The following is a 24,269-nucleotide window of genomic DNA, read 5'->3' as shown; positions in this document are numbered from 1 at the left end:
AGAAGTAGGGGCTGCCTATGGACAAGGGGGGGCATAACTCATGTAATTTGTTGTAATATAAGTATGCAAAACTACAGCAAAATTATGCGACATTATGCAGAAATACCATGGAGTGTAACCCACCATTTAGGGATATTTTCTTAGCATAAAATGCATCCTCTCTTCCAAAATGTACCCAACAATGCATGTGGCACTGAAAAAATATTGCTAAATACATCAGAACAGGAACAACAGCCGTCATCCACTGCTCACGCTCTGTTCATGTGCTCTTGAATAGGCATTTTTGTCTGAAATTACACAAAAATATGCAAACTGGCATAATTCCATAATAATAGTTACTCACAAGAGTAACTTGAAAATACCAAAAATAGTCCAATTACTCTGGCGCAATTAACATTTTGCCCATGTCTACTATAGACCATACACTGTGTGCTCTATTCAGGGTTGTGGCTGGTGTTCACTTGCTCCCCGTTATGTGTTGTGGCCTTTCATCTACTTCTTGCAGGCATTTGTAGTTCTGGATAGGTGGCATGGACTTCCTGATTGTTTTGATGGGTTTGGGGCTTGTGCAATATACCTTGTGGTTTTGTGACTGGTCTTGCCCCCTGTATTTCTTAATAGGCTTGTCGGATGAGTACATTGAATCAGATAGACCAGTGTGTGAAGCATGAAACAAGCCCACCGGTGGTAGAAGCTTGCACCGGTGGGCAGGTGCTTGTACTAGAGGAGGATCAGTGATGGTGGGTAGTGAGATGATCTCCCTGTGGTGAGCAATGGATAAAAGAAGGATTTGTGGTTTGTGTGGAGAAGCTGGTGGCAGGCACTTTGAGAGCAGGTACTAGAGAGTAGTTTAAAAGTTTGGCACAAACTGGGAGAACAAGGCACCTGCACTTTTAAGCATTGTGACAAGCTAGCACAGTTAGGTATTGTGAGACACTGACATTGGTGGTTAGTGTAAGGAAACTCTCTCTGATAAGATATTGCCAGATCATAGCCGTGGTGTAAAGGGGCTGAATTTACAGGTATCCTTGGAGAGGTCAACGAACACATTTAATACAGACCAATATATTTCTCTGCTATAAAAATGTGCCTCGGGGATGATACAGAGACAGAGCCAAGTCATCATTTTAGGGAGTTTTGAAGGAAGTTTTACGTTTCATACTCTTTGACCTTACTACATTGAATTTAACAGGTCTAATTTCCCTTATACATTTAGCTGCTTAAGCAGTTAAACTGGGGCAGCACAGTCGTTATTACTTTACATTCAGAAAGGCAATTTCCCTTTTTATTTTGATTGTTTGGCCATCTTAAAGGAAATATTATTTATATTACAATTATAACAGAAAAAAAGCTTTGCCTTTCTTGAACCTCAATTTGCATAAACCACTACCTCTACAGTTTTCTAGCAGTAGTGTGCACTGCAAATATTGCACAAACCAATTGGACTGCTTTTTGGAAAACCAAGGGTTCGAGAAGCTTCCTAGAATTTCCTGATGATGGTCTATTTACTAAGGGAACACAAGGAGACCCTAAGTTGGCAGGGTATGTCCAGTCGTGGGTGCCTTGCTCACTTTGCCACTGGATTCAAGCTAGCCTGGTTGATGAGGGGTGAAACCGCGAAACTGGTCCCAGGATGCTTGTTTCTGGTCCAGGGAAGACCTGGCTTGGCAGTTTGGTCTGGACTGTTCTCATGAGGCACAGGGTCAAGACTGATTTGCATATGGCTAGGTCTGAACTGGGGTGGTGAAGTGAGCTGAAGAAGGATGATGGATTCAACCCTGATCTGTTGCTGGGGGTGAGTATTTGAAAAGTTTCAGCGTCCATCATCTTCTTGTGTTTGCGATGGTCTATTTACTTGCATAGCTGCCAACTTTCTCAGGTCCATGTGTGATGAGCTGCTCCTGTCCAGGTTATTTTCTTTGAATTCTGGGACTTGTTGTCCTGCTTTTATAATGTATGTAAACAAGATTACAAGTCCCAGATAGCAAGGAAAAAACCTGGTCTTGAGCAGCACAATGCACATGGACCTGGGAAATTAGGCAGGGCTGTACTACTTGTCAATACAAATACCTGTGGGGTTTATTTACAAGCCTCTTGCGCTGTTGGTGCCTCACTTTTAATATGGGAAAAAGGGACGTACCTGCGGCGCACCGAGCTTGTAAATAAGTCCCAATAATCATTTACCCTGGTGGTTTCAATACACTATTACACAAAAATGTAAGAATTTCTTTCTCTGCATGGAAGCAACTAGACTAGCTCTCTGGGTCATTTCAGAGACATCGTGGTGTGAAATTGTCCTGTGAGCAATGTGCTCCCAAAGCGCCTTTAATTACAAAAGCGCACTCTTGCCCCGAGGCCTACCGGGTGGGGTGGAGGGGGAGAGGTGGAGCGATAAACCCTATTAATCAGTCAATCATTACTTCTCAGATTAATTAAAAATGCAACACCAGCACATGCAACCCAGTACAATCCACATCCGTTCAGAAAAGACAGACTGGAATCCTGTCCTTCAAGCTCGTTTCTTGGCGCGGAATCATGCTAAGCATGTGATACGTATCAACACAGAGCTAATTAAACAGTTCCCTGGTGTTGGTTTAACGAGCATTAAGCAAAGCTGCCATGCAGCTCGGTTGCGTAATACCTGATTAGCGCCAACAGTAGAAATAAAACTCGACTTTCAAGAAACAAAGCTCTCCACAGACACATGCGAGGTTTCCCCCTTTCCTACCTCACACTATTTAGTGTCACGCCACGGCACATAACGAAACCCTCAGTTTACATTTCATTAGGGCTGAGATAGCAGCTGTTCTGCAGCTCGGGCCCACAAAGGGCTTCTGATGCAAGGGCTCTCGCGTCAGCTGGAGAGAAGCGGAACACGGCGAATATGCAAACATCGCGCCACAAGCTTGACTCTAAGTGGTACTTAGCACAGCAGCGCGTGCTCTGCAGCTGCGCTTCGCACGTGCGCGGCGGAGGAGTGCAGCACCAACGGCATTCATCTATCTCGGATATGTCCGCGTGCAACGCGCAGAACAAAAGAACTGGAGAGTTTGTTAAAATGACCAAACTTTTATGTTTCACGAATCTACACGCGACAGGTGAAGAAATCAACAGGAATTTCGGTTGCCCCTATGTGTTTTTTGTTGTCATTAAAAAAAAGATAATTTTAGCATCACAGCGCATTCATTCTAACAACACAGATGTGTATACTCGGAATACTGTAAGTAATGGCCAGCCCCGAGTTTGTCAGTTTACACTGCTGCACCCCTGATGAGATGACAGACCGTGAGTTATAAGTTCAACTTGCCACTAATAGTCATTCCTGGATATACAATGCGTGTCTGTGTGTGCATGTCTCTTTGTGACTGTCTGTGTGTGTGAATGTCTGTGCATGTTTGGCTATGTCTGTGTGGCTGTCTGCGTGTGCATATCTGTGGGAGTTTGTGTGTGAGCATGTGTGTGTGTCTCTGTGTGTATCTGTGTCTTAGTGGCTGTGTGCTTGTCTATGTCTGCATTTCTGATGCTATGCGTCTTTGTGTGTTTGTGCCTGTTTGGGAGTAGAGGCATGACACAGACTTTTCCATTTGGACCATCCTGTGAACCAAAGGCCACACTTTGTGGCTGTATTACTTACTCATTGCCATTGTTTGCACCTGACGCACCTTTTAAAAGGTGCACCGGGCGCAAACAATGACAGTGTTCCCCATTATAGCGAATGCGCTGCCCCCAGGGCAGCCGCAAACTCGAGCTGCCCCCAGGGCAGTGCATTCATGTAAAAACATGGAGCGGCTAAGCAGCCGCTCCTTGTTTCAGCAACCCGCCTGCAATTTTAAAGGGGATTAGAGATCCCCTTGCAGGTGGGTGCAGTCAGCGACTGCACCCGCCTGCAAGAGGATGTCTGGGAGGTCCATAGGACTATCTCTCTTCCCTCCAGAGCGCTGCTCTCAGGGGGCGCACTCACAGTGAGCCACCTAGAAGGTGGCGCTCTGTCAGTGCGCCCCCTGAGAGCTTCTTTGCCTCTGCGCCTGCATCTGTAATATGGCGCGGGCATAGAGGCAAAGGAATTTGCTCATTTGCATAGATCATGCCCATATGCAAATGAGGGAACTCCCCCTGATGGTAGCGCTGGCGCTGTCAGTGCGCCAGTGCTATCGGTATTACTGAAGGGGATGCACAAGCGTCTGCATCCCCTTCTGTAATACCAAAGTGCCCAGGGGAGCGCAAAGCGGACACAAACGCCTGTTGCGCCCCCTGGGCACTTATTGTAATATGGCCCCTGAAGTGAACAGGTTGATCCAGACAATCTTATCGGACTTACTTGTTCTTAGAGTTTCTCTCTGGAAGGATAATGAGTTTTGAATTATAGAGCTGGCCTTGCCCATGCTGTGATGCTCCAACAAAATGACAACTACTGAAAATGACTATGCCATATGCACACCAGCATCCATTCAACCCTCTGGGGTTCACTCTGCTACTCTTAATCCAGAAATGAATGGCAAATCTGATTTGAGTGTTTGAAAGTTTCTTTTCCCCTATTCCCCTTTTGAAGTTTTAAAACAGTTAGGCAACTGAAAATTGGTCACGGCTCTGCATTAAAAGATTGCATAAAGTCAAATCTACATAGTGGGCACAGGGACTCCAACAGCTGAAGGGGAAAATAAAGGAGGAGTTTTTTTTAACAGAAAAAAGGTAAAAAATCATGGACTTATTAAGGGCAGAGGGAGAATAAAATGGGCTTCTCTTACAAAATTAAGGGCACATTTAGAATTTGGCAAACGTGACAGAGTACCTTGACTGCCAACTCTCAGTCTGGCTGCCTCATTTAAAGTTGGGCAGATTGGCAACTTTCTGTTTGGCTCACTCGACGGAATGCTTCACCACACGCCCTGGAACTACACCGGCCTCGCTATTGCGAGTGGGTAGTGTAATGCTCTTTTTTTCCCTGTCTGTCACATCAGGTAAATCCCCCTTGATCATGCGGGCTGACATTAGTTATTCATTTTTAAATAAAAACCTCCCATTTTGGAAGCGTGTTTCTGAAAAACCACAAATTTGTTAAAGTTTGGTGAAAGACCATCGAAAACGATGGTGGATGTCCACCAAACGTTTTATAACATGACAGGAACGCCATGACATTGGTTCCTATTAATGTACAGAGATTACTGCTGGGCCAGCGATGATCTCTAAATCTGGTAGGTGGCAATACGGCAGGGTGGCGGAAGCAATGGTGTCCTCCAGATTGACTGATGGTACTTCATTCACCAAACTTTAAATCCGGCTGGGGGCGTGGCCAAGCCGTGGGCTGAGATGGCCGCGCGGTGTTGAAGCTCCGTGGCCGACTCAGCACCAAACCTGTCTTTCCCGACCTCCTGATGCGGGCGAAGGCTGCCCGGACCCGGCGCTGACTCCCCTGTTCTCCTGCAGCGACCCGGAGTGGCGATCTGGCCCCGACCGCGCCCGGAGCGACCGAAGAACGCCAGGGCCGTGCGGACCTGATGCCCAAGATGGCGGCCTGACTCGGCGGCCGGGGAGGTTAGTGCGGCGGCGGCGGCCGATTGTGATGCGGGTGGCCGGGGGGGAACTGGGGGGGGGGGATTTGAGCGCTGGGGCGTGGTCTGGTGTGGGTCCGCTTCGCCCCCTTCGCCGCCGTTGGCCTGGAGCGGTCCGGGCGTTTGGCCGTTGCTCGGCGCCGCGGTCGCGTCCTCCCTCGCTGACCCCTCTCGGGTTCCCCGCGCTGTGGCGGTCTGGGGATCTGGGGGGGGCGACGGCACGGCTGACTGGCGGTGGGGGTGGGCTGGGGGGGATCCGCGCTGACCCTAGCGCCCGGGCCGCCTCTGCCCCTCTTCCCTGGTACCTTGCTCGGCTGCTCCTGGGGTTCGCGGCCTGCGCCGTCCGGGCTCCCTCTCCCCGGCCCTGAGTCGCCGGGCCGCGTCTGCTGCCGCCCCACTGGCCGCCCGCGCTGCTTGGTCCGGGACTCGGACCCCCAGAGAGGCGCCTCCTAGTCTTTGGCGCGGAGAAGTCGCCTTGTAGCGGTGCGGCCGGTGCTGGTGCCCGGGTCTGGTGTGCCACGTGGCCGGAGACTGCGAGGGACCGCTGCATCGCCCGCGCTGCGGGCCGAAGAAGTGGCGGAGCCGTTCCTCCTCCTGGGTCGTCGTCACAGTGCCTTGAAGCCGCCTTTTGGCCCCCTACCCGCGACTCGCAGTCTGTCCGGGTGGGGGCATGGGACGAAAGGACCCCAAGCAAAAGACTCTGCCCTTTGAAAGGCTCCACGATCAGCCGGCGAACCATCGCCCGGACATGCGGGACCCTGCTGGGGGCCAGTCCTCTGGCCCGGCGGCTGTTGCTCCATCCCCAGACTGGCTTCAAGAGATGCGTGCTGGATTCAGGGCCCTCGATGGACGCTTTGATGCCCTGAACAAAACGCTAGAAACGATGGGGGCGAAGATCCAGGCCCACGATCAGCGTTTGGGGGAGGCTGAGGCTCGAATATCTGCGTTGGAAGATGGCGCAGTGCAGGACACCAAGCGCTTAGATCGGCTGGAGCGCATACTAAAGGAAGAGGCCATCAAGAACGAGGACTTGGAATCGCGCAGTCGGCGCAATAACGTCCGAATCACTGGGGTTCCGGAATCCACGGCTACCGGCAGGCTGGATGTTTTTGTTGAGCAACTATTGTCGGACATTTTTGTGAGAGACTCCTTTACACCAGGCTTTGTGGTAGAGAGGGCGCACCGCTCACTTGGGCCGCGACCTAACCCGGGGCTCCCGCCTCGCCCCCTGATCGCCCGGATCATGAACTTCCGAGACCGGGACACGGCCCTGCGGCTGGCCAGGGAGAAGGGCGAGATCACCTGGCAGGGCTCGAGACTCTCGTTCTACCCTGATTTTACCGCCATGGTACAGGAGGCTAGGCGTAAATATGTTGGGGCGAAAGCGGCGCTCCGCAACCTAGGCCTCAAGTATGGTATGCTGTATCTGGCCCGGCTGAGGGTTGACATCGATGGCCGACCGCAGATATTTGACAATCCTACTGCGGTACAGGAGTTCTGCCGAACATATAAACCACGCAGGGGCCCTTCGGGGGGCGATGAGGATGGACACTCTCCTCCGCGCAGTGGTTCTGCGATTAGCCAGGACCTGTTCTCCGGCTCTGGGCCTGGCTGAGTCAGTGCCCGCATCACAGCTTTAGACTTCTTTTTCTGTCTGTTTGCAATGGGGAAGTTCGAGACACTTTGCTATGTCCTTGCTTTTTCTGTGGTGCTGGGTCGGCGGCGGGTCGTTGCCATTCCCCTTTGGTTGACACCGCCGGGAGCACTTTTGGCTTACAATGCCTATTTTTTGTTTAATTGTATATCATTGGTATTGCTATTTGAAGCTTCGTTTTTCTTCCACAGGTTGGGGTTTGCGTCACGTTTGCGTGATGTGGCTGGGTGGGGGGACGGGATGGGGAGTTTTGATATTCTTGACATGGCTGGTCAGATTGTAACTTTGCGGATACACGGAGACGCTTCTGCTTTCCTGCTCTCATTGCTAGTGGTATGGCAGCAACGGTACACATAGGCTTACATGAAGCCCCCCTTGGCCTTTCTCTCATGTCTTGGAACGTCAGAGGCCTGAACAATCAACGAAAATGCAAGCAGGTACTACACTATCTGAATCGACACAGGGTCGACATTGCCTTTCTACAAGAAACGCATTTACACACCTCTGTTCCCGCTCGCTTTGCAGCTTCCTGGGGCGCCCATAGATACTTCTCCAATTTTAGCAATTACGCCCGAGGCACCGCGGTGCTGATTCACAAGAGAGTCCCGTTTCACTGCCAGCTGTTCCGGGGGGATCCGGAGGGTCGCTACTGCATAGTACGAGGGGTGTTGATGGGTCATGCGGTCATCCTGGTATGTGTGTATGCCCCTAACACTGATTCCCCGGACTTTTTTCATGCGCTGGCTGCCCAGCTTGCGAAAGCTTGAACCAGCGGGCCTCATTCTTGGCGGCGACTTTAACTTATTGCTAGATGCTGGTTTGGATAGCACGTCTGAGGCTGCTCCTTCCAAGCCTAGGGCGCGGCGCGCACTTTTGGACCTTTGTCACCAGTTCTCCCTAGTCGATATTTGGCGCAGGCGCAACCCGAACACCACTGACTACACACATTTCTCGGGGCAACACAACACTTGGACCAGAATTGACTATTGGCTGCTGTCCCCGGGCCTGTCCCCATGGTTTAGTGGGCTACTTACTCTCCCTAGAACGTACTCAGACCACTCCCCTGTGTCGCTCTGCTTGGATGTCCCGCGCCCCGAGGGTTTTGAGCGACAGTGGCGATTCCCTGGGAGAGCACTGCTGGACGACTTATTTGTCCACGAGATTTCCGAGGCGATAGAGGACTATTTCACGATTAATACAGGATCTGTAGACTCTCAGGCCGTGCTCTGGGAGGGGTTTAAGGCCTACATCAGGGGGATTTGCATAGCCAAGCACGCTGGGGTCCTGAAGGCGCTGCGCGCAACCATTAAGCAACTGGAGGCACAGCTAGAGTCGATTGATGCTGAAGCGCAGCGTGAGCCGGCTGGGGACGTGTCCGCTAGGCGGCTTCGCCTCCTGACTGACTTCCGGGAGGCTGCGGACAGGGAGATTCTGTATCTTGGGAAGTACCAGACGGCGCGTAGGTATGGTGAGGGAGACAGGCCGGGACGCACACTGGCTCAGGCTTTGAGGCCTCCGTATGGTAAGTCCTTAATAGTTGAGGTGCGGGGCGTGGATGGCTCACTCCGCACAACTCCTACAGAGATCAGAGACGAATTCCTGACCTACTTCTCCGAACTATACAAGACCAAGCTGGGGGAATCCCCAGCCTCTCGTGCGGCCTACTTGTCGGAAATCGCGCTTGTGTTCCTGGATAAGGCCATGCAGGAGTTCATGGCGGAGCCTATAACTGTGGCGGAGGTGCGCGGGGCGATTAAGGTGCTTCGCGGGTCCACAGCCCCCGGCCTCGATGGCTTCTCCGGGGATTTTTATAAGGCCTTTTCAGATCTGCTGGCGCCACAGCTGATAGAGGTGTATGCGGAGGCGCTGGAGCGGGGCTCCCTTCCGGCTACTCTCAGCGAAGCGGTAATAGTTCTACTTCCAAAACCAAACAAGGACCCGACGTTGTGTAGCTCCTATAGGCCCCTCTCCCTTTTAAACTTTGACTACAAGATCCTGGCAAAGATAGTGGCCAACAGGCTCTCTCAATTGATGGAATTTATCATTTCGCCCGTCCAATCGGGCTTCGTCCCGCGCCGCTCTACGTCTTTAAATCTGCGGACGCTTTTCACGGTCCTACATAGAATTAACCCAGCCACGCCTGCGGCGGCGGTCCTCCTGGATACCGAGAAGGCCTTCAACACCCTAGAATGGCCTTTCTTTCTCTCCGTCATGCAACGTATGGGCATGCCGGAGAACTTCCTTGCTACCACGCTGCTTTTGTATAGCCACCCCACGGCCCGATTGCGTATCAATGGCACGCTGTCTTGTCCCTTCTCTTTAACGCGTGGTACGCGGCAGGGCTGTCCACTCTCACCGCTACTGTTCATTTTGGCCATGGACCCCTTGATCCGACATTTCCAGGAGCGCCATCTCCACAGGGGTCTCCAGTTCCGGACGGGTCCTTTGCTTGCTTCCCTCTATGCAGATGACACTATACTGTATGTAAGAGAGCCGCAGGTCAACCTAGCCCCCCTGATACGGGAGATCCTTCGTTTCGGCGCACACTCCGGGCTAGGCATCAACTGGCATAAGTCCGTAATCTTCCCATTAACCAGCAGCACCTCCCCATGGCAGTGCGAGTACCCGTTGGAGTGGTGCTCTGACTCGGTTCGGTACCTGGGCATACAGATCCATCTAAACACGGACGAACTCATCCGCCTCAACTATGGCCGCGCTTTGGACAGGCTGGAGACGCAGGTGGAGGGATGGTTGAGGCTCCCGTTGTCCATGTCCGCCAGAATTGCAATCATAAAAATGATAGTTCTCCCTAGATTTTTATACCTCTTCAATAATATCCCTGTCCCTCTCACCCGGGCCTTTTTCTCCACGCTGCGATCCCAGCTGATCAGGCTGGTTTGGGGCGGGAAGCACCCCCGGATCGGTTGGAAGACCCTCACGCTCCCTCATGATAGGGGCGGCCTCGGGGTACCGGATCTGTATTTGTACTATCTGGTTGCGCAATGTGCGCACGCCTATGCCTGGTACCACCCTGACGCTCGTATTCCGTTCCTGCGTCCCGAAGCGGATTTCGTTCTCCCCGGCCGTTTGGCGGCTGTGTTGCCAAAGGGGGTGGCCCGGGACCCAGTTGATATTCAAACGGTGTCCACCACCAGCTGGGCGTGGCATCGTCTTACTTGCTATCTAGCCCAGCCTCTCCTCTACTCCTCTTCTCTTCCACTTCCCAACCCCGGATTGCTGTCTGGCACGGGGGAGGCGCTGGTTCAGCGTACTTTGACTAAGTTTCACCTTACTAAGATCGGAGACCTCTACCCTGGGGCCACATATTTTCTGTCTCGGAGGAGGAGCGCTTCAGTGAGGCCACGTTCATGGACAAATTTGTCCTGCGCCGGCTTTATTGTGAGGCTCGTTCAGACATTGCGGGATTCCCTCTCGAGCCAGCATCCTTCGAGCCCCTAACTCTCCTCATTGACAAGGACTCGGGTGCCCATATGGTTTCTAAGCTTTATAAGGCATGCGCAGCGCTGGTTCCATGTGAGGATGGCCGATTGAGAGCGGCCTGGGAGGCAGATTTGGGTAGGCCGATCACAGATGACCAATGGACCGCTTGTTGCAAAGTCACTAACGCGATATCACTCAATAGTCGACATAAGCTCCTCCATTATAAATTTCTTCGCCGCTGCTACATGACCCCTGCTAGGCTCCACGCCATTGACCCCGCGTGCCCACACACATGTTGGAAATGCGCTGCACCACACGCTGACTTTGCGCACCTGTCCTGGACATGCCCCAGACTGCAATCATACTGGACGCAGATACATGAGATCCTTGGCGTTATGTTGGAGCTCACGCTGGTTCCCACTCCGGAGGTTGCTTTATTGGGCTACACAGTGAACTTCCCCAAGAACGTCCGCAGGCTAGCCTCCCTGGGCCTGCTACTCGCCAAGCGGGAGGTGGCAAAACATTGGGGCGGTAGAACGGCCCCCACGGCCGGGACATGGCTCACGTCTATGGCTTATTGCAGCACAAATAGCGAGATCTACGCCAGTCTCCTCCCTGCAGTGGCGCGTCCCAAAGATATCTGGGGCCCCTACAAGACCTATATTGCTAACCTCCCGAGCTCTTCCCCACCGCGAGCCAGTTCCGGAATAGTGCCTACGGGAGTAGGGTAGCTCTGGTATTCCTCCCTGTTGGGTATTGGGGGGCTGTACGCTCTCGAGGCGGGCTGCATTGGGGGAGCTGAGCCGTAGATGGGGGTGTCCGCTGAGCATGGTTGGTGTGTCCTGACTGCGTCATTCCCCTTTAGTGGGCACGGGCGGATGAGAAGGGTGGGCTCTAGATGGGGGGTCTTTCTATGGTCTGCTGCCCTGATGTTGAACTGCTGTTTGTATATGAGGGGGAAGTGTAATGTTGTATCTCCGCACTTGCTCTTAAATGTCTGCACAGCCGATATTTTCGCATTGTTATGTTTTTCAAAACTAAATAAAAATAAAAAAATAAAAATAAATAAAAACTTTAAATCCGGCTGTAAGTTCATATGCAGAACACCCTAACTCAGGAAGTGTATATGAGGGCAAAGTTAAGAAACAGAGCGGCATATCATCAAGCGGCAGTTATAATTATCGCTGGCCGCCTTTAACGTGCACACTCCTAATGCCGTCTATCGCCGGATTCTATTGCCCGGTTAGCTCACTATTACCAACGTGCGTCGCCGAGGCAATAGAAATCCCGGCAATAACGGCGGAAAGCGGCACTATCGCAGGAATTCCAGCAATAAAAAAACGCGTTTGGGGAACATTGTAGATAGGGAGATGTGGACTTAGTTTAACAATCCACCTCCCATGAAATATATGCCTAAGTAGGAAAAATAGCAGGCGTAAGAAACCAGCGATATACCCGGTTAGCGCTACTTTTTATGTCGCTAGACAGCTTAGCGATTTCATTGTTAATAGGGGGAAGCCGTGTTAGCGATTACTTTCGCTGGATTCCAGACGGGAAAGCCTACCTCGCATCTCATTAGCGAAGCGAGGCAAGGCGCAAAGGATATGGGCGTTAAATCTTTGATTCACGCGTTAGGGTGTCCATGCTGATAGGGCGTTAAAATTATCGCCGCTTTTCGCCCGAAAACGGATGGTAAAGCGGCGATAATTTTAAGGCTGAGGCTTGTTGATATGCCCCAGAGAGACTTTTCTGCCTAATTCCCTTTTCTTGTGTGCTAGTTTGAAGTGCAATAAATCGTCTCCTTGAGGTAAATAATTGTTCTCCAGGCTCTTTTAAAGTAATGTACACACCCTGTCTGCATACATAAACAGCGCCGCCACACATTGCAAAGGAAAGAGACCCAAAGAGCCCAGAGACGTGTGTGGCATTTATTTGGCTTTTTCATGCGCTTTTCATTAATTAACTGGTGTCGCCCACCATAAGCATTGGTGCGACGTGAGCAGGAATGGCCGTACAAGGATTTCTGTTTGGCTCACTCGACGGAATGCTTCACCCCACGCCCTGGTACTACACCGGCCTCGCTATTGCGAGTGGGTAGTGTAATGCTCTTTTTCTCCCTGTCTGTCACATCAGGTAAATCCCCCTTGATCATGCGGGTGGTCATTAATTATTTATTTTTAAATAAAAACCTCACATTTTGGAAGCGTGTTTCTGAAAAACCCAAAATGTGTTAAAGTTTGGTGAAAGGCCATTGAAAACGATGGTGGATGTCCACCAAACGTTTTATAACATGACAGGAACGCCATGACATCGGTTCCTATTAATGTACAGAGATTACTGCTGGGCCAGCGATGATCTCTAAATCTGGTAGGTGGCAGTACGGCAGGGTGGCGGAAGCGATGGTGTCCTCCACATTGACTGATGGTACTTCATTCGTCAAACTTTAAATCCGGCTGTAAGTTCATATGCAGAATGCCCTAACTCAGGAAATGTATATGAGGGCAGAGTTAAGAAACAGAGCGGCATATCATCAAGCGGCAGTGATAATTATCGCTGGCCGCCTTTAACGTGCACATTCCTAACGCCGTCTATCGACGGATTCTATCGCCCGGTTAGCGCACTATTACCAACGTGCATCACCGAGGCGATAGAGATCCCGGCAATAGCGGCGGAAAGCGGCAATATCGCAGGAATTCCAGCGATAAAAAAACGCGTTAGGGGAAACATTGTAGATAGGGAGATGTGGACTTAGTTTAACAATCCACCTCCCATGATATATATGCCTAAGTAGGAAAAATAGCAGGCGTAAGAAACCGGCGATATACCCGGTTAGCGCTTTCATTGTTAATAGGGGGAAGCCGTGTTAGCGATTATTTTTGCTGGATTCCAGACGGGAACGCCTACCTCGCATCTCATTAGCGATGCGAGGCAAACTGGAACTATATGTTAGGATAGGAACGGGGACCTCTCTGGAGACCAGATTGATGATGTGGGAACATGATATCATGTGTATGGTGAACGATTCCTTTGTTAAAATGAATAAACAAATATTTTTTTTAAAAAATTAAAAAAAATTAGCGATGCGAGACAAGAGGTAAGGGATATGGGCGTTAAATGATGGATTCACGCGTTAGCGTATCAATGCTGTTGGGGCGTTAAAATTATCGCTGCTTTTCGCCTGAAAACGGACGCTAAAGCGGCGATAATTTTAACGCCGGGGCTTGTTGATATGCCCCAGAGAGACTTTTCTGCCTAATTCCTTTTTCTTGTGTGCTACTTTGAAGTGCAATAAATCGTCTCCTTAAGGTAATTAATAGTTCTCCAGGCTCCTTTAAAGTAATGTACACACCCTGTCTGCATACATAAACAGCGCCGCCACACATTGCAAAGGAAAGAGACACAAAGAGCCCAGAGACGTGTGTGGCATTTATTTGGCTCTTTCATGCGCTTTTCATTAATTAACTGGTGTCGCCCACCAAGTATGGATTTTATTTTCTTCTCACTGTTCAGCCCTGGGATTTGCTGCCTTGCTATACAAGAATTCACCCTGAGAGTGTTTCACAATTGGCAGTTTTAACCTCCTTTTGGAAAGGAAACGGATTCTTTGGGAATATGAGAATTCCCTAAATGAGTAATCTAGAAGTGAGCAGTCTCAGCAGTCGAATATACCTCTCCTTAGTACAGATATCCCGTGGTCAGACACTGTACTAATCAGGCAGAATATATGCATGTTAAAGAAAAAATACATAAGCAAATGTCTACACCAGTTTCTGTAGGAGAAACTTTGCTGCAAGTTTATTAATCAAGGAAATGGGTTAGATTATGGGTGATCCAAAGGTAGCTTGTGATAAACCCATGCTAGCTATCTGCCCGATTAGGCAACAGGCACCAGGATTACATTGCATCTGGCGCTATCTCTTCCGGTTTCACCCCACTTCTTGACCCCATAGTCGAGGAACCAGAATTATTTTGCAGAGCAGATTGTTACCAGGCAAGCACCCAGCTCCTAAGGCTTACAGCTGCTTGTGTGACTGATGGCGTGCTGTCACTTTTATCCTCTGGTCCAGGGCCGGATTGGCGGTAGTGGGCATCAGGCGTTTCCCCAGGAGGCTGGAAGGGTGAGGCTGGTTTTGGAGCGGTGGTGGCCGGTTTTGTTACTGGGGGCGGTTTTGCAGCAGTGCTGCAATATCCTCTCCCAGTAACAAAAGCAGCAGTGCTGGGAGCCAGTTGGTTAAGTCGCAGTGCTTCACACTTGCACTCTCGCCCACCACCTGGCTCCCTCACCCCTACCCACCATCGGGAGGCGGGTCGATAAAATTGCCAGGACTGATATGTGTTCTCAGTCCGGCCGTGCTCTGGTCCTGCCATAAGGACTCCTGACGTATGGGTATGAAGCGCTCACTTTGGGCTCCTTACTGTGGTTTCTTTCTGCATCAAAGTCCTATAGATTACTCTGTAACTTTGCCAAGCCTCAGGGACAGCCCTTTCAGCTCTGAGTTATTTGAAGGTGATGTTTTCCCTACACACAGCTGCTTCTAGCACCCCCTACCGCTCAGAAGGGAATAGATCAGAGTCCATATCTGATGGGTGGACTTCATCATCAGTGGAATAGCCCTTTATGTGTGTATTAGTAAGTCTGTGTCTAATGGAACCAAAGCTCCTTTGAGATGTGAACTTCTGCATGGCAATGTTTACCCGTCTGCGATACATCTCACTGTCAGCCACTGACCTGGTCCCATACCAAGATCTGCATGGAATGTTCTCGGGTCATGTTAAATCACAAGACCACATGAATATACTGATGTTAACAATGGTTTCCTTCAAGGCATGGACAATGAACTACAACCTATGGTATTTAAATCATTACCTTATAGGGGGTATAAATAGAATATGGGGCTGCAGGCTCTTTCTGACATGATCTGCTAATAAGGCTTGCCCAGCGCATGCCTGGGAGCCACAGACAGGTTGACGGTATTTAAAGCTAGCCACTGCCCACTATCAGGGCCAGCTGTAGGGCAGTGCGGCTGGTGCAGCCGCACTGGGCGCTGACCTGTGGAAGGGGGGGGGGCTTACCTCAGGGGGGGGCCACTGTGTTTGGCAATAACTTATGATTGGAGAGATGAGGGGCGCCTTTGCCCAGTAGTAGTGAGAGCATCCTAGGAGGCGATAATGGGGTGTGGGTGCGCCAAAAATGATTGTCACACCAGGCGCCACAGTGCTAAAGCCAGCCCGGCCCACTATACACTGAAAGTGAACTCAGGAGCAGGATCATGTCTGCTATCCTGAAATTATGGACTCCTCCTGCCTTAAGGGGTGATGGAAGAGAGGTGTGTGTGTAGACAGGGAAATGTAGAGCTAAACTGCTGACCATGCCGTAGTTGTATTTCATGCAATCAGGGCAGAAAAATGTCATGCCTTGTGAGATGAGCATATCACACGACTTGTTAAATGAATGATGTGTGACATCCTGGGCACTTCAAATTCTCTAATGACAGATTTGTCTCCAGTCAGAAGCTGCAAAGTGAATTCATCCCAACTGTAAGCGCCATCCGGGGAAAGAACCGGACGTCGGATGGCTCAGGCACTATGTTCCTTACTGTGAAGACCGCCTTTATTCGGCTGTGACTGGGAATGGGGGTAGCTGCTGTCTTCGGAATTACATGAACCATTGTAACTCCACAGGCAGATGAGGTATACTGGGGAAATTACGAATGACAAGGGGAATTGTGACTGGAATTACTGATTCCGCTGGCAAAGCCTCATTTCTAAGGAGACCTTCGGGCTCCCACATGCAACATTCTATAACTCATCCCACCAGAGTTCTGATGCCCCTGGTATTGGTATTTCCAGAAGGCGGAGTTACTGAGTGAAACTCCAGTGACCTCTTAATGAAGCCCTTCCAATAGTGATTTTTTTTTACCATTCACATTAGGAAGGAAAAGGCCTACAAGCAAGTTTACATAGCAAGGAAACAGCACTTTCTTTTGTTCAAGATGTATATGGAGTCATGTATTCTTGTTGTAATGGGAATGGAGAGTTCTGTGGGTGAAGGAGGGAGGTAGAGAGGAAGGTTGCATTACAGATGCAAGTAAGTTCTAAATTGTCCTTTGGTGTCCCTGTGTGTCTTTTCTCTTTCTGCATTTCTGATTCTGCTCATAAGCTCTGTCACCCAAGCCCAGCTGCGTTGCCTGTTTCTTGGTCTGAGTCACTGGGCACCTCCATCACTAGTAAGGAACACACTTAGCCTAGGTATGTGATTTGGTAGTGATCTTCCCGCCAAACAAATGTGGTTGCTAAATTGGCAACTCCGAGGAGTAGTATTACTGCCCCACACCTCTCGGAATATCTCCCTATTCCTTGCTGTGCTCATGTCACACCTGGACTACTGCAACAGCCTTGAGGGTGACAGTGTAAATAAATCACTGCAGAACTCCATAGAATCCAGAAATAGGCTGCTCATTTCCTGATTGGCCTAAAATAACATGACCATATTATGCCAGCAAAGAAAATCCTCCATTGGCTCCAGGTAAACTAAACAAAAGCTTTAACCCCCTCTGTTTTGTTCATGAAGCACTATACGCCCAAAGGCGGCTCATCCTCTACGAGCTGCTTGTCCCTTACTAGTCATCCAGAAACCACCTGGTAGCCAAATGTAAGCAACTGTGTATATGACAGGCATGCTACAAAAAAAACTGAGAAACATCTCTTCATGTCCACGACTCCTTTCTGGGCAAATATTTACCTACGCACTAGAACATGACGTTTTACTTTCAGGAACTCCCTAAAACATACTTCTTTAATCTAGAGTCTGGTTAGGGTTGTTTTTCCTGTTACACAAAATGGCTGTAGACACTTGACCTTTGTCTAACTTGACAGATGCCTAAGACTCTCTTCTGCATTCACCATACCAGGTTTTGCCATCATTTCATTGGATGGGTGCCCTCTAGAATAGACACCATCTTGCTGCTTGATTGGCAAATTCCTCTATCACGTGACCAGAACATTATTTGTTCTCTGTTGTATCCCAACCTGCTCTGCGCCTACCACACGGTAGTAAGCAGTGCTTTTGAAACCCCCTATCAAACAAAACAATTAAATACATTAAATGCATTTAGAAATGGAACATGGGGACTGTCAATTTGTCACATATGGAATCTCAGTAGGATATAACCACAAAGGACTAGGAATACGCCAAGTTTTCCTTTCCCGTTGTGTATCACTTCCCTGTGACCACTCTGTTAAAATTACCCACTTTGGAATAAGTACAATGTTTGGACTTAGTATGGGTAAAAATTCATCATTTTTAACCAGTGTACCAAATATAATTGTCGCAAAAATTAAACTCATGGTGCAAATTGCGCTTGGTCATTTGTGTGCATGAAATTTGTATGTGAGGTATGTGAGGTATGCCCTTGCATGCAAAAGTCATGCTGGATACCTTCTCGATGCTGTAGGTGGGCATCTGATTGAAAACTGTGCTCTGTGCATGAGTTCAGGTACAAAAAACATGCAATATACCCACCCAATACCCCGGATGGTTGATTGCACGACGCTTTCTGCTCTAACTAGTTTCCTGTAGGTACACATTACATGAAAAGTGCAACAAAAAAATATATGCGTAATATGCAAACCCCAATAATCATTACTTACCTCAGATTTCACTCGCTTGAAAAGAAATCCAACCCGTCCCTGCTTTTTACTACCTTTGAATGAGCTCAGTTCTACTTCTGCAAAGGAAAATGTAATTCCTCATTAAAGGTTTTATGTGCTTTCCCTTCTGGTCACAAAGCAGAGACAGAAAAAAACCCTACCACAGCTGGGAAGCGTGAAAGGTTCATGGACCTTTACAAGGTTTCCTCATCCTCTGGAAATGAAAGAAAATGGAAGGCCGTGTGGCATGGGGGCAGGGGACAATCATGAGCTTATTGTTAAATTCTATTATTTCGAAGTTTTTTTCAGTGCACGTATTGACCGCCCACACTGGATTTTCCAACGAGTGTATTGCAAACTCAGCAAGAGTAGTCGGTGTCACGCGCAATAGCTGTATGCGGGGCGTATGAATGTTAAATACATGTCAGCTAAAGACACTGTTCAAAAGGAGCTGCTGATAACCGCTCATTATATATGGGATATGAGAGAGAAGAGAAACCATGGGGAGCTGAGAATACAAATCTTTATCCAATGAAATGAAGGTATAACCCAATCACAGGGAGAAAATCTATAATGAATGAAAGTAAATTTCTCATCAACCGTGCTACATTTGGCACTTAGGAAATTATGGGATGGGTGGCAGAATTAAGAAGTTCAAAGACCGCCCAATTATCTGGGTCCATGTTAGTGGTTTGTGCATGAGGGCAGTCAAACTTGGTGCTCCATGTCCTCTTGGGATTATGCTGCACAATAACAAACAAAATACATTGAGCCTTATGTAGAGTTCGGTGGGTGGGGTGCTCTCTGTAAACATGGTAGACATCAGGCCCAACATGTAACAAGCGCATTATCGTCTGTGGCACTATCCACTACATTTTTGACGGCACATCCATCCACCAAACTCAAAAGAGGGTCTGTTGTCTTGTACGCTTGCCAACACAGAGTGTGCCGAAGGGAGTCACAGAGTGGCAGGGACAGGCCCCTTGCTATACACCGGAGATCTTCCGATAGGGGAGGTTGTCCAAGAGTTTACCCACTATCATAGATACCTGAGGGGACAATATGCCCGAACAAATAGAAAGAGTGTGAGCTCAGCAGAATTCAGAGTCTGAACATGTTGAAAGGGAGCTCTGGACTGCCCACAGGAGGGGGTAACAGTGTGTAACTGCTCCTTCCAGTGAAGGAGCCCCCAAACCCAATGCTGCATTTGGTATGTGATGAGCTTCCAAGCAAATGTGAGATTGACCTCCTTGGAATTAGCATTATCAAATGGCTGGTTTTGTACCGGCCTAGCCTATGCAGACCAGGACAAACATGGAAAAACAGTGAAACCCAGGATCCTTCCCTTAGCCCCAAGTGTGGAGGCTCCCCCACAACGGTGGGACTGGTGCAGTTCAGATCACAAAATCTCTCCCTGCTTCCACGGACGGAATGATTTCTCACTCACACACACATGCACACATCACACGCTGGTGGGGCCCATAACACCAACATTCATTCTCTCAAACTTTCCGTGCCTACAGAGGGATATCAAATCCCGAACTACAGTTCTTTACTTGGATAGAGGAAAACCACATCTACTGAATCACCCTAACAGTTCCTCCATCCGGAGGTCGATTAGATCATTTAGTTATTAGTGAATTTGATGAAGCGCTTAACTCTTATATTAATCAATACACCTTTCAAAGAAAATAATCACCCAACACAGTTCTTCAAATAATGATTTTCTTTATCTAATTAAAATGCAGGTTAAATCCTAATAATGCAATATTACCTTTTGTCATATTTACCTATTCTGGCTAATTGTCGTTTTCTAAGTCAGAACTGGTCCTCAGAAAGTTCATCAGAGTCCTAAAGTCCCGTCCTCTTCCGTCAGCATAAGGATCTCTAGCGAAGAGCAGCATGGAGTGTCGCATAGAGTAGCATCGATCAGCTAGGGGGTAATTTCCCTCTCTAGACTACTAATATTTATACTAAAATTTACATATAACAGTAACATTTTCTTTATTCCCAGGCCACTGATTGGCTGAATTCGAATACATCCCAATACATTAAGAAACATTTTCAAATTTTCACATGTGGACGAAGATCAACTTTCGGCGTATGGGAAAGGCCGTTCCCAGGTCAAGAAAGTATCAGTCTATTGGAAATAGGTGGCTTTTGGTAGTTCATTTTTCACATTGGCAACAATTGCTTCACATTCAGGGACATTGGCACCTCGCCCAGGGTAGTCTTCATGAGCCAGGCCTGACGGGTCATGGAAAGGCCACGAACGAAGTCAGTGCAGGCGCCTTTCTCCATTGCTCAATTTATGAAGTCATGTACTTTAGTTAGGGTTCAGTCGGCAGCCATCTTTTGGTAGGCCAGAATAGTCAACTTTAAGCAAAGAAACACAAAATTGTAATTAATACATAGAAATGACTAAAACAATGTTATTCCCTTGCTAATACCCTTATGTGTATGCATTTATCTAGCCATATGCCACATTCAAAGCCGTTAATGCTGGTTTATTTAAGCGCAAATCACATTAACACTGCCTAAGCAACACTTATCGTTTTAATATGCATATAAATTTAGTTCACTTATTATATTAGCCATGCAAATGCATTCCCACGTGTATTCTCTTGGTTAAAAAGGTTGGTTTAGTACCATTACATCAATCAATTAATTATTAGACTTAATTATTAGTCCTTTTAATATAAACTTATATAAATGGATTGGGTATATAAAAAGAAAACATTTTACCCGCTCCATCAGGACCTCCGCCAGGAGTGCGGAGGCCCTTTGTGAATCAGGCCCAGACTTTTTCATTTGGCAGCTCTTGGTTCTCCTAGAATAGCAACATGTAAACAATGGATAGGTGTTTTTTATGAGAAATGTGCCCACCCTATTTTGACAGTGTACACAATAATTCAGAGAGTGTCCTGGTCATTCTGAAATACTAATCTGCAACCCAAAGGGTAGTTTGCACTGTGTATGAAAATACTATGATATGGCCACAGATATGCAAATGTTCAATGAGTGGAGGCCATGAAGCTTCAGCATTTCACCCCAGAGAACTTTCCTTGCAGTGTTGCTGGTGCTGCCTCACCCCTACTATAAGCCTCACTCTTTTAGGGCTTACAGTATGTAGCCTCACTTTGCATTTGACTGTGTGAAAATGGTTGTATGCTGTGTGGAAATCAAAGGATATCTTTTACGGAGAGCCATGTTTGTTTTGGTGAACACTTCAGCGCCACCTTGTCAGCAGAACGGGTTTAGCAAGGGAATCAGACTGGGACTCACCCAGGGGTGTTTCTTAGGGGTAAATGCTTGATGTATGTATGTAAGATGGAGACATGGGTGAAATGTGCTCTCCCAGAAGAAGACCAAGCTCTAAATGGATGTGAATTTGAGATGTGAACTTTGGGACTGTTCAAAACATAATTGGCCTGTGTGAATTAGAGAACAAACCATGTGATTAGTCTGAGATAATTACGGATGTGTCTGGTTGATGATTTGGTGAGCTGACTGGTGAGAATGTATATGTGAGTCGGGTGTGGGAGAATGGATCAACAACATCTACGGCCCAATGACCTCTTTCCTGAGGTGGTGCTGACCTGTATCCAAACAGAAAGCTGTTCTCAGTCCCCAATCCCACAAGAGATTGGTTACCTGGGTTATGAGTCAATCCAACTACTATATGCACGCATAAATTGGAGTAAACCACGTTTAATTTGAATGTAAATAGCATAACTATCTTGACTGGTGCAAAGGTGGAGAAAACATGATCCTACTATGGTCCCTCCACCAAATAACTATTAATTTACATAGAGGCATATATTCAAACAGTTAATGCAACGCAACACAAAACAATGCAACGCAGTAAGTGCACATGGTATGCTGCATTGAGTAAACAAGACAGATCAGAACTGGGACATACCTTCAAAGAAATGGTGCAGTTCATCTCTCTCCATGCACAGGCGCGTTTATAGCTGCCTAGCATCAATGCAGGCATCTTTGCTCTATTGTGCATTATGGTCAGGATAGTTTTTTTCGCAGGAACTGGTACCTTCCTGCACAAAACTACCCTTCGTGGGTTTTCATCTTTGTATGTATGCTTCAGAATGTACCACACATGCAAAGAGGCAATAACAGGAAGAAGTAAAGATATTTCTCCTCGTTACACCAAGCTCGTGCTGGTACACAATCTTGTTGGAAACCAATGTCTACAACTCTTCTAAATATGAGTTTGTGTCAAAATCCATGGGTGGATGCATGGGAACATCCATACACCATCCATGGAATGCCTCTCCGATGCAAACTAACGCATAGCAGTGTTGCATTGTAAATACCAAAAAAGAGTTTGCATCTGGGGCCACATTACACATTTGGCGCATTTTCCTTCATTGCACCAGGCGCACCTTTAAAAAGGCTGCTTTAATTCTGCTCCGTGTTTCACTGTGAAGGCGGCGGCCCACCTGCACTTTTGAAGGGGATTAGGGATCCCGTTGTAGGCGGGTGCAGTCAGTACAGCACCTGTCTGCAAAGGGATGTCTGGGGGGTCCATAGGACCTCCTTTACCCCCTGCAGAGGGCTGCTCTCAGGAGGCGCACTGACAGTCCGCCACCTTTTAGATGGCGCACTCTCAGTGTGCCTCCTGAGGGCTTCTTTGCCTCTGCGCCCACGTTGGTAATATGGCGCGGGCGCAGAGGCAAAGTGATTCCCCATGCAAATGAGGGAACTCCCCTTGAAGATATCGCTGGTGCTTTTTGTGCACCAGCGCTATTGGTACTACAGAAGGGGCCGCACAAGCGTCTGCTGCCCCTTCTGGAATACCAAAGTGCCACGGGGAAACGCAAAGCAGGCGCAAATGCCGGATGCGCCCCCAGGGCACTTTATGTTATATGGCCCCAGGTCTGCATCAAAAAAGTGATGCAAACTCGGCACAAAATCTTTGTACATATGGTCATAGTGTTTTTGTCAAATACAGCAAATCACTTCGCCAACTAGCGTAACATGCCAGTACAAAGTACTATGGTTTGACTTATTATAAAACGTTTCTATTTTTGTATGTGTGCTGTACAGTACAACACGCATTAAAAGGAGGAAAGGTCCGGAGGAAAGGAAACTATTCTCCAATGTTATTCCTGCCTCGATGAGGCCTCAATTTTTGTGCAAAGCTCTGTCTAACGTTTTTGGTAGATAGGTCTTGCGTTGAAATTCTTGGGTGGTCCATGGGAATGCCCATGTACCACACATGTGGTGCCCCTTTACGCAGAGTAGCGCAAAGTAGTACATAGCACTATTTTGTGTGACTTTAGCGCTACTTTAAAGTGCAAAACAACTTCCTCACTGGATAATAAATCCCAAAACAAAAATTTGCACAATTATTGTGACACAAAGCCATTGCAAAGTGTCAATTAGTCTGAGACAGTTCCAAGAAGTTTATGAGGCGGGACATGCACCAAAGCCCCATCACCAGCATGAACTAGTGTGGCACAGACAAACGATAATGTAACAGATGTCAAATATTTACGTGTTCAAATATTTCATTGATTTTGATCATATTTAAACAAGACCATACAAAAAAGAGCATCGGAAAAAGGTACACTTATGTTATAATTTGCTAACTAGTGAACTATCAAACAGTTATTTAACATTTTAAAATCGGCTAAGCAATCTTAAGTACCATGAAAATAATTATATACTGTAATAAAAGAAAAGAAAAGGAAGATAAGAATAATAAAAAAAGAAAAGAATAAAAGATAGGAAATAGATAAATCCTTTAATAGAATGAAATATTACAAGTTATTAGGACTCAAGTAAACTTTAAGTAGAACCAGAATAGTTAAACAATTATTCATTTACTCAACATATTAAATATAGTCATAGCTGTAAAGCTATATAATTATCAATTGGTTTCCAAAATAAATGATAATTAGAAGTGTTATGAATAACACCTGTGTGGGATAAATTGGCTCCTCTCTGGAAAA

At 47.8% G+C, this 24,269-nt stretch overlaps 1 protein-coding gene across 3 annotated transcripts in view; it reads right to left on the bottom strand.

The window, feature by feature from the left end:
• SAMD5 (sterile alpha motif domain containing 5) overlaps window positions 1-24,269 on the bottom strand; it is a 285,501-nt gene that overhangs the window by 164,281 nt on the left and 96,951 nt on the right. The window contains exons 2-3 of one of the 3 annotated variants that reach the window (XM_085611626.1): window positions 21,040-21,124; window positions 20,008-20,670 (exon numbers count right to left, since the gene is read on the bottom strand). The exons of 1 other annotated variant lie outside the window; for it this stretch is intronic. In XM_085611626.1, the coding sequence (XP_085467752.1) occupies window positions 21,086-21,124 (39 nt within the window). In that variant the 3' untranslated portion in view covers window positions 20,008-20,670; window positions 21,040-21,085. Of the gene's footprint in view, window positions 1-20,007; window positions 20,671-21,039; window positions 21,125-24,269 lie in introns of those variants that run through there. One more of the 3 variants, XM_085611627.1, reaches the window with a different exon arrangement.

This window comes from Triturus cristatus, chromosome 6, assembly GCF_964204655.1.
Source record: "Triturus cristatus chromosome 6, aTriCri1.1, whole genome shotgun sequence".
Classification (NCBI taxonomy): Eukaryota; Metazoa; Chordata; class Amphibia; order Caudata; family Salamandridae; genus Triturus; species Triturus cristatus.
This window is presented reverse-complemented; position numbering and strand designations above follow the sequence as displayed.